This window comes from Cornus florida, unplaced genomic scaffold (assembly GCF_030987335.1).
Source record: "Cornus florida cultivar Cherokee Brave unplaced genomic scaffold, ASM3098733v1 CherokeeBrave_3.0.0_Hap2_Chr10, whole genome shotgun sequence".
In the NCBI taxonomy this organism is placed as follows: domain Eukaryota; kingdom Viridiplantae; phylum Streptophyta; class Magnoliopsida; order Cornales; family Cornaceae; genus Cornus; species Cornus florida.
In genome coordinates this window covers 25,904,175-25,919,328 of record NW_026775580.1, presented here as the reverse complement: position 1 = coordinate 25,919,328, position 15,154 = coordinate 25,904,175, and the positions used below count along the sequence as shown (strand labels likewise).

The following is a 15,154-nucleotide window of genomic DNA, read 5'->3' as shown; positions in this document are numbered from 1 at the left end:
ACGACCAGTTTAATATTCGTGTCAGAGACCTCAACACTAAGCCAACTTGTAATTAAGAGAGAAGCAACCACGACAACGATGGTGCTCAAACGAAAGAGGGAAAAGAATGTTCAGCTCTTTGCTGCCTTCAAAATTCATCGTTAAGCGGTGATAAAGGTACCTTGGTCAGCAGCGGCGAACAGTTGGCTTACACGGCGTCAGCTACTCCTTCGTTGTCTTCACAAAAGGAACATCTTTCTCTACAAATCACAACCCTTATCCCAAATATAATATATATATATATATATATATATATATATATATATATATAGATAATCCCGTTCAGTTGCTCCCTGGTGTGAGCAATATACGCGACTTCTATTTCCGTCGTTGGATTTCATCAAATAAATCCAACAACTGAAATTAAAAACAACTATTTTAGTTGTTTCTGCTTAAGATTCCAAATCCACTCAATTTCAGTGTTTTAAATAAAATAAAACACTTTATAATAAAGAGTATTAATAATAAAAATAAATAAATAAATATTTCCACTAAAATCGTGTAGTCTTTCTATTATGGAAAAAATATATAAAAAATAAAATCTATTGGTACAACTTTTTTTTTCTTTTTTCTAGTTCTTTTCTTTATATTCATGTTCTGGTGAAAAGTTTCATTTCAAACAGTGCAAGTTTTGTTACTGCATACTCGAATAAATTTCTCGCAGAGATTAGTATCTCACTCAACATACTCTTTCCTCGATGCATGACTATGAATAGCTTCACATGGGAGACATTTTTTTTAGTTCGTATCCTTGTATAATCAATTTGTTTCTCTAATTGTTGAAGTTTTTTTCCTATCTAAAATTAAAAATGAAAGAAAAAAGAGAAAAAAAATTTGAGAGTTATCATCACAACTGATGGTATAAAATAATTCTTAGATTTTTTTCAAAAAGTGAAGAAGAAGAAAAGATAAGACCGTCAAAAGAATTGACTTCTAATACATAAAACCATCATAAAAGAATCATTTTAATATACAAATATAATCTATATGACTTGGCAGGACATTCAAAGGTAAGGAACGAAAAAAAAAAATGAATTAACTCTTCTGAATCAGATCGAAATGGATAACTCTTCTGAATCAGTAAAAATAGAAAATGGTCTGAGTATATTACCTTAATTGTCTATTATGAGTGTTTTATTTTATTTAAAATACTTAAATTTAGTGGTTTTAGAATCTTAAAAAACCAAAAACAATTAAAAAGTTGTTTTCAATTTCAGTCATTGCAGTCCTGTTCAGTTGCTCCGACTTCTATTTCAGTAGTTGAATTTCATCCAATAAATCCAACAACTAAAATTAAAAACAACTATTTGAGTTGATTCTGCTTAAGATTCCAAAACCACTCAATTTCAATGTTTTAAATAAAATAAAACACCTTATAATAAAGAGTATTAATAATAAAGAAATAAATATTTCCACTAAAATCATGTAGTCTTTCTATTATGGAAAAACTCTTTCACATACCAAGGGCCTTGTGGCTCAATGATATCTCCTTTTATCTCCCAAAGTGAATAGTGAAGACACAGCAAAGTAATGTGTGAGTACTGCGTATGAATTTCTTGCCACGAAGAAAGAACCAACCAAGCCCAGTTTAAGAGATGACTTGAATAGGGCAAATTGGTCATAATATATCAAAGAATAAATTTGAAGCATCAATATCAACTTCAAAAAATATATATATATTAAAACACTCTCACTTGCAAGAAAAAGAAAGCACACACGGCAACATGATTGTTAAAATCAAATAATGCATCCTACTCTCAAATTACATACAGATGCCTACCTTATTGGAAACAAAAGTCCTACTATGAAAACTAAAATTCTTTATAAGTCATATAGATCACCATATCAAATTTACGCCCAAAAAAAATAAAATAAAATAAAATTATAATAATCTATAATTTCTTCAGAGAGAATTCATGGGAATTACCACTTTCGAATGGATCGTTCATCTTCGTAGGGTATCATAAGATCTCGTAATATTGTTGCAAGTGCAAGGAGAAGACCGGCCGATTCGGTTGCATGATCAACACAAGAATCATCTGCCACTCCTAATATAACGTATCCTCAACCTGCATATATGCAGCATCACACACAAACGGAATTTTGTGTGCATACATCCCAGAAAGTGCGCACCTCAGGCACTCCAGAACCGTGAAAAGGTAAACAAAAGTGACAGCAGACCAATAATGCATACCAATCTTAGGAAAATATACAGCGACTGGCATCCAATTGCTTACAGTCCACATCACCTGCAAGACGATCTCCAGTAGCATGCCCATCGTCACATGAAACCTAAAGAACTGGGGCCATTCCTTGTTCTTCACCACTCCAAAATATGTAGCAAAGAAATATGCCATTGTAAACCAGCTCGGAAAACTACAAAGAGCAAGCCTGAAACGGTATGTAAAGCATTCTATGTTCTCAAAAAATGGGTGGAGACGATATGCCGTCTCACGAAACATCCATGGCTCATGGAGGGGCATTAAATAGGGTAGGCACGCTAAAGTCCTCCACCACCATCTTGGCCTCTCCGCCATTGCGGCAGGATTCCGGAAACTGTAAGGAACATCCTTCGATGCTGCTCTTGGGGAAATAAAAGATCTCCGCCGCCTGGTTAGCATGAGTTTTCGATTTGACAAGCCACCTTGATCACCACTTAAAAGTGGCATTGATGCAGCAGAAATATGCAGATGTGCAGGTCCTGCAGCAGAATTTATACACATACACATATATAAATACACACACACACATATATATATAGAGAGAGAGAGAGAGAGATAAAAAGAAGGAATACAAACACTGACATACAATCTTCAAGTTGCTAACAAAATTCAGCTTTATCTAAATGAGGAATGATTTGCATATTCTTGTTAAAAAGAAGAATAGACCATATGAAGAATTTAATCCATTTGAAATGAGGCCAAAAACAGGAAATTCTTTTATTATACTCTTTTCAAGCAGCCAAAAAAAAAAAATTCCTGTTTTTGGCCTCATTTAAAATAAAAAATGACGCGTGCATCCTGATTAGTTAACAATATGCAATATTATTCTGTTACATGAATAATGCAGGATATTTGTTTGAAATATGGCTGTCAACCAGCTGCAAAAGAGTCCCATTCTTGATGGTTCATAATTATCCATAAAGCAAAGAGCAATTGACATAAAAGTAGAAGAAGCCAAGCCGTTGTCAAGTACATTTACATACCTCCAAAAGATAAGGATTTTAATTGACGAGGTCCCCATGAACTCCTAATGCTAGAGGATGGAACTTTGGCAGGCAAACAAGGAACACTGGTAGAAGCTGAGTAAGAAGACCTGGTGTTACATTTCTTATAATTCATTACAACGCTCCCAGAGAGCGGGGAGCATCCGCTTAGTATCATACTCAAGTACGTTGATCAGACCTAACATCATAAGAACAATATAGAACTTTGATCAGAAATCAGAATAAAATTAGCAAAACTACCAAAAAGCAATTGAAAAATGTATATTTTGTTCTCCAGTCTAACAATGTCTCTGATGAAATATTATTTTCCAACTAATCTTGTCTAGCTAAATAGCAAAGAAACCCTGAACATATTCACACTTATCCATTGTTAAAAGTTAACATTATCTACCACAATCTCAAAAAAAAAAAACCAATCTTCTATTTATTTATAGCAGCAATTACCTACGCAATAAATTGAAGGCTTCTGTAACCAGAGACCATAGGCTATTGACTATCATCATTGTAAGCCAGAAAGTGTCCGCTAACCCCAAGGAATTGGCATGTGTGTGGGTGTGTGGGTGTGTGGGTGTGTGAGAGAGAGAGAGATGACACTAAGTCCAACTTCTCGTCTTGAAAGAAAAGAGTAAAATGATGTACTTTAGGAAATAAAAGAAGTGTAAAATGATGTACTTTAGGAAGTAAAACAACTTGCATTTTATTAAAAAGAGGTTCTCAATCACAAGAATTGAATGCCAACACTTTGGTAAGGCACCAGTGACAAGATGTGGAACTAATTGGAATAATAAGAACCCAAAATAGGGTTATCTTATCCAAGTACTTCCACATGATCTCTTCACAGCCAAAATATCATGGTAAAATCAGTTTTGCGATTTATCCAAAAATAAATAAATAAATAAATAAAAATTAAGGGTATAATAAATGAATCTGGACCAATATTTTAATTGCAATCTTCCTGCCATAGAGGCCTACATACTCAAATTTCAATATTTTTCTCCATAAAAAAAAATAAAAAAATAAAAATAAAAAAACACGACTCCCATGGTGTAAGAAACTGTCGCACATGCCATCTTCTAAAGAACTTGGGACATCAATAACATTTTACGAAAAATGATTACCAAAAGTTTCTAATATGAATGTCAAACACAACAGCCACATTGAGATTCCTTCCTGTAACCCAATAAAATTTGAATTATATTGCCTGACCTAACCCAAAAACCTAGGCTTCATTTATATACAATGTTGGGAGGAAACTTAGACTTAGATTTAGTGTGCCTTGCGATGTGTAGACATAGTAGACTTGGGCCTACCGTCAATTTGAAAGCTTTACACATATATAAGAAAGCTTATATATGTGTAAAGCTTAAATTAGTAGGTGTAATGGCTTATATCAGTGGGAGTAGAGAATGGGTATTGAACATGTTTGATTGCACTATATTAAATTTATGATTAGCTTGATTGGTGGTTTAGTTTGACGAGGAAACTAATCATTATTATTATACATATATATAATGGATCAGAACCTAGCTAATACGTGATTGATGAAGAAGACCCAATTTGGAGTCTACTGTGCAAATTAAAACCTTATTTCTTTTATTTAATTATTATTTTTTTAAAATTGATTTAAATTGAAGGAAATTATGAAAAATAGATTTGTTATCCCAAAAATTGAGAAAAAATCCAGAATATTAGTTTTAAGTATAATGAACTTAGGTATCAGTACTCAAACTCAAAGGAGTACCAAAGGCTGCATGAAAACTACTCCAAAACCGAGATTGATTAATCATCTCTCCTCGTCACTTATCGTTTTTGGGACTTAGATGGTTAGTAGGGTGTTAGAGAGGCAATGAGCTTCTAATTCTTAGTTTTATGCATTGTTAAGTACACATTTATTTTTGAGTATGTGAAGTCAATATACACCACAACCATATGTCTACAATCTTCTATCTACTCCAAAACCACCCACCATCGCCACCATCACTCACCCTTGCCCACCCCTTCTTTCTCTCTCTCTCTACTCACCAGTCACCACCGCAACCTCCACAACCACCACTCACCACCATCGCAACCTCCACATCCACCCCAACTTAGGCCCACCACCACCCACCTTCACCTCCACCACCACCACCACCACCATCCATGAAATCCTCAAATAGAAGAACGAATAAGCCAATACCAAATCAAAACCAGAGAAGACCAACTCGCCGACGTTATGTTCACGCATCGCCATCACCGTCATGAGCCATTAATCATGAACTTGCCATCGCCATGAACCACGTCGTCATGAACGTGCCACCGCCATGAACCAACTTGCCGTCGTGATTAAACCTGAACCTCACCGCGAACCAACCTCGTCGTTGTCGTCGAAGAATCCAAGACCCAGGTTGCCGTCAGAGTTGTAGCGATGGATATCGCGATTTACACGCACCAATAGCAGTGACGCGTCAGATCTATTCACACCAACAATAAGGGCACATTACATTCACACATCGCCGCCGTCAATATCTCTTACACTCGCTCTGGTCCGATCCTGAAGTGTCAACGTAGCTATGGTGATCGATTGGAGGACGTTGTCGTGGACAGTGACGATGCCGGCACCTTCTTGGCCACGATGTTGAAGCGCGTGGAGTGTGAGGTAGCAGAGACGGGAGGCTTCTGGGTCGCCGTAAATGCCAATGCCACACTCTTCTCGGGGCTTTTCGTCATCATCAAAACTGAAAGAATGGTGATCTGGGTTTAGTTTATATTAGGAGATGATGTCAGAAATGGGGTTTTTGGAGGAGATTATGAGGAGGGTTTTGTGGATATGTGAAAAAGAGGGTTGGGAGGGCATAATGAGGGTTTTGGAAGGGTTTTTGGGTACAAAGAGAAGGGTTTTGGAGATGGGTCTGATTCCGGGACTAGCATGTTGGTGGTGATGGCGATGGAGCGGTGACAATGGTGTCTGGGTTGGGGCTGTGACAGTGGTGTCTAGGTTGCTATGACAAGGATATTCCAGCCATGGGAAGAAGGTTTGGAGAGAGAAAATATGTGGTATATATTGAATGAGGGTATTTTAGTTATTCTAAGTGGTATACAATATTTTATTGCGGGGCATATTAGACATTTTGTATCACTTAAGGCAGGGCAGTGTTTGGCACTATATTTATAAAATGGGGTGTCATTGTCTAAGATTGCATACTTTGGGGGGCAATTGGATCACACTCTCCCCAAGTTGTATACGAGTGTCTTTTAGACAAATCTGGGGGGTGTGAGTGCAATTTACCCATAAATAAAATAAAATAAAAATAAAAATAAAAATAAAAAACTGAATAGAAACTAATTGACACAATTTTCAATGATATTGAATCACAATATATGCGTACCGAGAGCTCTTCCTCCTATTGGAAAGCAATTAACTACACTGCATTCACTTTTACTATTGCACCTCCTTCTGATTCTCATTCTGCAAGGTCTTCAAAATGAGAATAATTTTCAGACTGCTTCTAGAGACTTGCTTGAAGAATTTGTGGAGCTATAGAATGCTAACAAAAATTGATTGAAAGGCTTAGGTAAGTTAACATTGAAGAGATGCCTTCAAACTAAGAACCTCACATAATTTGCTCTGATTAGTGGCAGGGATTCACCTACTCTTTTGAGGTTGGATAGATTCTTGATTACAAGGGATTGGGAGGAGAAATTTCCAGATGTTGTTCAAGCAGCTTTGGCTAAGGTAACTTCAGATCATATTCCGTTGGTTTTGGATTGTGGGGATTTGAGAGCTCGAAGATCCCCTTTTAGATTTGAGGATATGTGGCTCAAAGCAGATAACTTTAAGGGGAGGGTTCGGATCTAGTGGGAGGAGGCTCCGATGGTTGGCTCTCAGAGTTTTGTTTTAGCTGGGAAACTTCGCTTCCTGAAGACTGAGCTCAAAAGATGGAATAAGAAGGTGTTCAAGAATTTAGAATGGAGGAAGAAAAGGGCGGTTGCTGATATTGCTGAGATTGATTGGTTGGAAGGGGTGGGCGGTATTGTGGATTTTCAGCGTACCCAGAGAGCAAAGAGTCAGGCGGAGTTTGCGTAGATTGCCATTAGGGAGGAGACTTCATGGCGACAGAAATCCCGGGCTCTATGGCTCAAAGGCGGAGACCGCAATACGAAATTCTTTCATAGGCTCGCTAATGCCAATAGGAAGGACAACCATATTGGGCGGATAAGTGTGGATGGAGTGGAGATATGTAGGAAGGAGGACGTGTGTAGGGGGATTGTTTCTTATTATCAGAGGCTCCACTCTGAGACTGTTGGTTGGAGACGCAGGCTCGGTGGTCTTCATTTTGATTCAATCTCAGTGTTGGAGAGGGATGTGCTTGAGAGTCCTTTTTTTTTAGGAGGAAATGTTAAAGGCGTTTAAGAGCTGCAATGGTGGCAAGTCTCCAAGTCCGGACGGATTTAATATGAGATTTTTGCTGGAGAGCTGGGAAGTGGTTAGAAGTGAGGTTATGGGCACTTTTCAGAAGTTTTATTCTCATAGGCGGTTTGAGAAGTCGTTGAACACTTCCTTCATTGCCCTCATCCCTAAGAAGGGTGGAGTTTCTGATGTTAAGGATTTTAGACTAATAAGTCTTATGGGGTGTATTTATAAGCTTATTGCTAAAGTTCTTACTTTAAGAATGAGGGAGGTGCTTGATGGGGCTATTTCAGAGTCCCATAACGCTTTTGTTGGTGGTCGACAGATTCTTGACTCCGTTCTTATTGCCAGTGAGTGTGTGGATTCTAGGCTGAGCAGTGGTGTACCGAGAGTTCTGTGCAAGCTTGATATCGAGAAGACGTATGATCATGTCAGTTGAAGCTTTCTGTTGTATCTGCTTGGGAAGTTGCGTTTTGGAGAGATATGGAGGAGGTGGATTGAAGCTTGTATTTCCTCAGTTAGATTCTCTATTCTAGTGAATGGATCTCCTACAGGTTTCTTTGGTAGCTCTCGTGGTTTGAGACAAGGCGATCTATCATCTATCTCCGTTTTTATTCCTCATTATTATGAGTTGTTGGGTAGGGCAGAGGATCTGGGTTTTATCAGGGGCTTTAGGGTCGGTAGAGACTTGGGTCATCAGATGGAGATCTCTCATTTACTGTTTGCGAATGACACTTTGGTTTTTTGTGATGTTGATGTGTCCCAGTTAAGATATTTGAGGTGTGTCCTAGTTTATTTTCAGGCAGTTTCTGGTTTGAAAATTAATGTAGGAAAGAGTATGCTTACCCCTGTAAGGGAGGTTCAGGACACCGCATCTCTTGCTGCAGTTCTTGGGTGTGGGGTGGGCTCTTTTCCTATCTCCTATTTAGGTTTGTCGTTGGGTGCTCCGTCAAGGAGGCTGGGAGGTTAGGATCGTGTGATTGAGCGATTTGAAAGGAGACTGGCTGGTTGGAAGAAGCAGTATCTTTCAAAGGACGGGAAGGTTACTCTTTTGAACAGTACGCTATCGAGCCTCCCTGCATACTTTCTCTCCCTTTTTCAGGTTCCCGTCTCGGTAGTTGAAAGGATTGATAGACTTCAACGGAACTTCCTTTGGGGTGAACGGGGTAAGGAGTTCAAGTATCATCTTGTTCGTTGGGATCAAGCGCGCAGGCCTATTCCGTTGGGAGGTTAGGGCATTAGGAGGTTGGCCCCTTTCAACAGGGCTCTTCTGGGAAAGTGATTGTGGAGATTCGGAAGTGAGCGTCATTGTCTTTGGAGGAAGGTGGTTGTGTGCAGCTACCGGAGGAGAGAGGTGGTTGATCCTCTGATCTGGTCAGATTCACTGGAGGTGTGGGTGTTTGGAAATTCATTCGTAAGGGATGGGATGAATTTTCTAAGCATATTAGATTCAGAGTACGGAATGGCAGGGGAGTTCAGTTCTAGGAGGATTTATGGTGTGGTGATCGCCCGTTGGCTCGTTCCTTTCCAGACTTTTCCGGATTGCCGTGGATAGACAAGCTTTGGTAGCCTATTGTTATCAACTCGATAATGGTAGGCTTGCGTGGGATGTGCATTTTCGGCATTCCTTTTAGGATTGGGAGTTAGATGAGGTTGCAGGTTTATTGGAGCTGTTGTACGGATGGAAGGTAGATGGTAGTGGCGCTGACTCTCTGGTTTGGGTGCCTTTCTCTAAGGGGAGATTCGAGGTTCGTTCCCTATTCCATTGTCTCTTTGTTTTTCATGGTTCTAATTTCCCTTGGAAGACAGTATGGTGCTCCAAGGCTCCCCTCAAAGTGGCCTTCTTTGTATGGACTGCTGTTTGGGGGCAAGATTCTGACCCTGGATAATTTGAGGAAGAGAATACAGATTACAATCAATTGGTGTTGTTTGTGCAAGAGGAGTGGCGAGTATGTGGATCACCTTCTTTTGCACTACCCTGTAACTCACGACTGTTGGAGCCTTATCCTTGGCCTTTTCGGCATTCATTGGGTTATGCCTCGGTCCTCGAGGGGTTTGAGTGACGCTTGGCGAGGCTGTAGTGTGGGAGCCCATGCTCGTGAGTGTTGGAGGGTGGTTCCCTTTTGAGTTTGGTGGTGCTTATGAAATGAGCGGAATAGAATATATTTTGAAGGGGAGGAATCTTCCTTAGGGGTTTTGAAGTTTTATATTATTAGCTCTCTTTTTAGTTGGGTTTTGGGAAGAAATTGTATATCCATTGACAAGTTTATTGATTTTTTGGGTTCGGTGGATCCTTAGGACCTTGTCTCCGGCTTTGGCCTCTGTATAGCTCTTGGGACGTGTTCCTCGTTTGAACGCTTTCTAATACATTGTACTTGTCAAATATATATATATATATATATATATATATATATATATATATTTGTGAAATTTCTGAAACTTGAAATTAGTTTAATAATAGATGTTCAACAAACTTTAAATAGAAAAAGTGAAATATTAAAAATTGAATTGAGAAAATCTAAACACACTAATCAGTGTCACTAAGGAAACTCAGAAGTTGGAAATTTTTCTTGGTATTTCAAATCAGCAGAAAACAAGACATAGGGATGTTTGCATATTGTAACAGGAAGATCCACAGTGTGAACTAATAGTTGTTCCTATTCTTACCTGTAGGTATATCTACTCATAGTTGGGTTCACTATTCACACGATCTTACTCTTCCCTCCTCTAGTACTACACCTGTGCTTATTAGGGAATATCTTTCTGTTATTGGTGATCCTTCTAGTGATCTATTCATTTTCCAACATATATTTACTGTGGAAAGAAGGGTTCGAAATTTCAATGTTAATTAAGGAATAGAGATCTATCCAAAGAAAAAACTATCATCTTTTGGAAATGAAGAGACTGAAAAAAAAAAAATGTGTTTCAAAAACATAATACATAGAAAAATGAAAATTTGAAATTGACCAAATGGGGAACAGAATCAACCGATGCTCAACTTTAAAGGAGAAAGAAAATCTTGAATAGCAAATAAGTCACACCTACTCCTAAGTCAATACAATGACTGAACTCAAAAAGGTATGGTTTAGGAAAGATGAGATGGAAAGCATTGTAAATTTGCCGTTCAATGCCCTTGAGATTTTAGTATTTTATTTTGAGCTAGGAATTAAATAGAACATAAAATACTGGTTGCCACAAAAAAACAGCCATTGGAGCTTCCTAACCATCTAGGAGTTTTATGCGAGAAGGTATAATGCCAAAGAAAATTCTAGCCCTAAGTTCAGATTGTGAAGTTCTGATTTTCTATTTTTTGGGATTAACTTTAAAACCTGGGCTTTTGTACTTTTACTTCCAATTAAAAATGGAATGGAGGCTTAAAAGATGAAATAAATATTCATTTAATTAACAGAACAATGAGATGTATAGGATCACCAATGGGATTGCGATCCACAATCGTATGTGCCATGATCTCACCGATCCCACTTCAATCTTTGACTATGAACGATTTTTTGAGACCCGGATACATTTCACAAATTTGCCTTGTAGGATCATACGATCCGGATCATGATTTTGATAACTATAATACTAGACTACGTCCCTGAAGTAAGTGGATAAGTCTGATTGACTTTCAAATTCTTGCTGCCATTTATTTAATGGCTTTTGAGTTTTCTCAACGGTGGTATTTTTGATATAGAGGTTTTTTTCCTGAGGCTTGAATTTCTAATATATCTGGGGCTTTTTCTTTTGGGGTTTCAGTAATATTTTCGAAGAGCCAATTTCAAGGTATTTCTACAAATGGACCAATTTAATAATCGGGGCTGGATTATTGAATCATAGGGTCTTGGATCAAAAAGCTCATATAGCTTTTTGAGCTTTTTGTCTATAGGCTTTGTGGACGTCTCTGGTACCTTTGTTAATTCGTGGAGGGTCTTCCACTGAATTCCAAAGTCGAATGAGTCATGATCCATTCCGAGATTTGGAAGTTTGATCTTGATCTTAATTATTTTTTTAATATTTGGATCATCTATAACAATAAAAAAAATTCGGTTTGATGTCAAACCAAATGACACCATTGACTTAATTAGATTGAACTTCACCTATGAGAGTTTTAAAAGGATCACGAATCTGTTATCCATAACTAAAACAAGGATTGGAGTATCCATTCCTTTGTGATAAAGAGAAGTAATTTTTATCTGAACTACTCCAAGATGAATATAACGAACTTCAGGATATTAGTTTTTCCATCGCTCTATCTTCTGTTTGTCAAATAGAGCTAGTTCTGCAGTTCCTTCTAAAGTGCATCTTGCTCTAGTGTTTCCAAACTATTCTAATTGGTCTTGGGAGAAAGAGGCTTCTTCTTTTTTGTAATTAATAACCATTCTGGCCTTACCGCATTTAATTTCACTATGATTTCTTACCATGAAGGCTGGACTGGAATGAGGACTTGTGGTTTCTTCAATTAACTTCTTGTCTAGGAGTTCTTTGAGTTGGGTATCAAACTTTTCTATTTTTTGAGGTAGATCATGGGTTTAACACGTATAATTTCATTAGGGTCTCTAAGTTTAAGCAGGGCCGCCCTGAGATTCCCAAAATTTTGAGAGGCCTTTCAAATGTGAGGCCCTTTAAGTTTCACAAGCTCAAAAAACAATTATAAGAGTGGAATTTTCACACGATATTTTCAAATTCTACAACTAATATAATTATGTGTATGTGCCGTGTGCATAAGACAACTAACTAATAACTATAAATTTATCACCACCAACAAATAATTGTGCGTCTGTGCAGTGTCCATAAGACAACTAACTAATAACTATAAATCTATTAGACTATTACCATCAATAAAAAATTGTGTGTGCCTATGCAGTGTGCATAAGACAACTAACTAATAACTATAAATCTATCACCATCAATAAATAATTGTGCGTCTGTGTAGTGTGCATAAGACAACTAACTAATAACTATAAATCTATCACCATCAATAAATAATTGTGCGTCTGTGGTGTGCATAATCAGAAAAAGAAAGGATGTTTTAGTCTATACGGAAGATTGAATCCCACCCTGATTATCCATGCAAATATACCTTAGTTGTCAAAACAATAGTAAACAATTATTTTCGAGGAATCCAAATAAATAATGTACTTGTATATTTTACTTGGAATTCATTATTCCTTTATCAATTCTATGGAATTACAGAATACCCTAAACAGAGAAACCCCCGCTAGCTGAGAATAACTCCCCATTCCCTTACCAAATTCTGTGGGTATATATACATATATATTATATATACATATATTTTTTTAATATATATATACACACACACATTAAGTACTCATCGCAGTAGTATATATATATATATATATATATATATTTACACGCACAAAGGTCATCCGATACCCCATCATCTCTGTCACTTACTCCCTCTAAACTTCATTAACACCTCTCTGCAGCTCATCAGACCTCCGTATTTAGATGTTACTAGTTATCAATTAAATCCATAATTCCATACAACTCAACAAATCATCCGATACCCCATAAATTGGAATTATTGGATGAGTTACTTACTTGTAATCTTTTCGGCGCTGCTCCTGATGAAACTGAAGCTAATCTCCCAAACACAAACCCAAATCGTATCCTTAGACTTCGAGCCTTCGAGGAGCGACAGTAGCCCTAGAACACAATTCGTTTTTTCATTTTTTTCTTGATTCGAAAAACATAAAAATGGGTAAAGAAATTAACGTTTTATTTCTATTATGGGCCAACATTTTTTATTTCAGTATCAGCATTTTTTTCTGTAGGATCAACTTCTGTTTTGGGCCAAATTTTGAAGCCTAGTACAACTATATAGGTTGGGCCAAAATTTAAGACCCCAATGTTATTCGCTTGGAAGGTTCTCATCCATTTCCTTTCCTTTGTATTGCTATTAATCTTCCGGTAACAAAAAAATAAATAATTAATTAATTCGCTATTGATCTTACATAAATTATTAAGAAATTTAGTGCAATAGTTGGAGAAAATCCTCAAAAAAAAATTTTGAAGCAAAACAAAGAAATTTGAAGCAGAATTAAAAAAAAAACGACGTGGGGGGGAAGAATAGGGTTTGAAGAAGAATGCAAAATTTTTAGGGTTTCAGTTTGGAGAATAGAGAGAAATAGGAGGCAGATAAGATGTGTACCTGTGGTCGCCGATTTTCCACACGATAAAGAAAAATAATAATAAAAGTGCAAAACGATGACCAAAGCTCACTGTTTAGTGCTATATATCGATATATATACACGGAGTATATCTAAAGGGAAAAGTATTGGCGGTGCTGAGAAGGATAGCATCAGGCCCCTAATAAATTTTTATCTTTTTTTATTAGAAAAAATAGTGAATTTTCTATTTTTTAAAAAATAGTGAATCCGTGTATATTTTTCCCATTTGAAAGGAGTATTAATTTTGAAGTAATTATATTATTAAACATATCATAGAATTAACTAAAGAGTAGGGTTTTTTTGGTGTCGTATCGCGTGAGTGACAACACTTCTATTAAAATAAAGTTCATTTATTGTATGGCTTTATTAGCTTATTTCAATTTTTATATAGCTTTATACTTAATTTCAATATTAAATAAGATATGTTTGAGAGTGTCGAATAGGAATTTTGGGATTAAAAAAAATATATACACTGTAATTAAAAAATTAATTATATTTTATCTAATTTCAATTTCAATATATGAATTTGGTACTTCTAAAATCAAAATCATTGTAATGACGTCTTTTCCAAAAAGTATGGTGAACTTTTTTTTTTTTTTAATAGAGTAAATTACATTAACCTCACTTGAAGTTTAGACAAATTTGTTGAGCATTTATTACCTCACTTAAAGTAGTAAAATTGAGGTTGGACTTAACTTTGCTATTTTATTAAACAAATCGAGTTCCATACCATGTTCATTTTCAAGTTCAGCTATGTTTGTAAATTTATCATTGTTAGATTTGTGGCTCAAAATTAACGCAAGAATTCTATTATGGAAGAATGCAACTCATTATGTTTTAGTGGAACTAGTTACGTTTGGGCAGAATAGTTGGATTCGTGTTTCGAAGTAGTGGAACCGGTTGCGTTTTAGCGTAATCATTTGTGCTTGCCTGATATGTGCAAAAATGGCTTTCTAATCAATTTTAGAAGCCAAAAGACTTTGGAAAAAGACTGAAGAAGTGGGGAAGAACTAGTGCTTGCTATTTTCGAGTTAAGATTGATATAATAATCCCTTGTAGGCAAGTTGAGGAATATTTATCCAACAAAGAATTGAGTTTGAAAACTTTATAAATAGAGATGGGTGTGAGAGGTTTTAAAGAAAGAGATAAGAGAGAAAATATATAAGGGGTTTAAGGGTGAGTCTTGTGGGGAGAGTATATGAAATTCCCGAGTGTATACATGTAACCTCAAAAAAGATGATGAGTGAGTGAGGTCTTGACATCTGGTTGTATATTCTCCTCCTTGATTTATAATAATGAAATTTCTCTCTC

The 15,154-nt window shown here is 36.7% G+C and overlaps 2 protein-coding genes across 3 annotated transcripts; one reads left to right on the top strand and one right to left on the bottom strand.

The window, feature by feature from the left end:
- Positions 1-1,694: 1,694 nt before the first annotated feature.
- Positions 1,695-13,974, bottom strand: LOC132276888 (protein TIC 20-I, chloroplastic-like). 2 transcript variants are annotated; one of them, XM_059778524.1, is made up of 4 exons: positions 13,825-13,918; positions 13,215-13,319; positions 3,245-3,443; positions 1,695-2,740 (listed from the first exon to the last, which is right to left on the bottom strand). In XM_059778524.1, exons 3-4 carry the CDS (start codon positions 3,420-3,422, stop codon positions 2,088-2,090), a joined length of 831 nt encoding a protein of 276 aa, XP_059634507.1. In that variant the 5' UTR covers positions 3,423-3,443; positions 13,215-13,319; positions 13,825-13,918; the 3' UTR covers positions 1,695-2,087. The 2 variants fall into 2 exon arrangements, with proteins under 2 accessions (XP_059634507.1, XP_059634508.1); XM_059778525.1 differs by lacking the exon at positions 13,215-13,319 and having other exon boundaries at positions 13,825-13,974.
- On the top strand, positions 7,116-10,504 carry LOC132277444 (uncharacterized). Its single transcript, XM_059779302.1, has 5 exons — positions 7,116-7,324; positions 7,418-7,544; positions 7,633-8,086; positions 8,207-8,617; positions 10,326-10,504. Exons 1-5 carry the CDS (start codon positions 7,116-7,118, stop codon positions 10,502-10,504), a joined length of 1,380 nt encoding a protein of 459 aa, XP_059635285.1.
- Positions 13,975-15,154: the final 1,180 nt, after the last annotated feature.

Excerpts from the sequence above, each read along its gene's own strand:
- LOC132276888 (XM_059778525.1), bottom strand. The coding sequence starts at position 3,422 with ATGATACTAAGCGGATGCTCCCCGCTCTCTGGGAGCGTTGTAATGAAT. Across the intron at positions 2,741-3,244 it reads AAAATCCTTATCTTTTGGAG|GACCTGCACATCTGCATATT; the intron begins GTATGTAAATGT and ends ATTCTGCTGCAG.
- LOC132277444 (XM_059779302.1), top strand. The coding sequence starts at position 7,116 with ATGGTTGGCTCTCAGAGTTTTGTTTTAGCTGGGAAACTTCGCTTCCTG. Across the intron at positions 7,325-7,417 it reads AAGAGTCAGGCGGAGTTTGC|GCTCGCTAATGCCAATAGGA; the intron begins GTAGATTGCCAT and ends ATTCTTTCATAG. Across the intron at positions 8,618-10,325 it reads TCCGTCAAGGAGGCTGGGAG|GTATATCTACTCATAGTTGG; the intron begins GTTAGGATCGTG and ends TCTTACCTGTAG.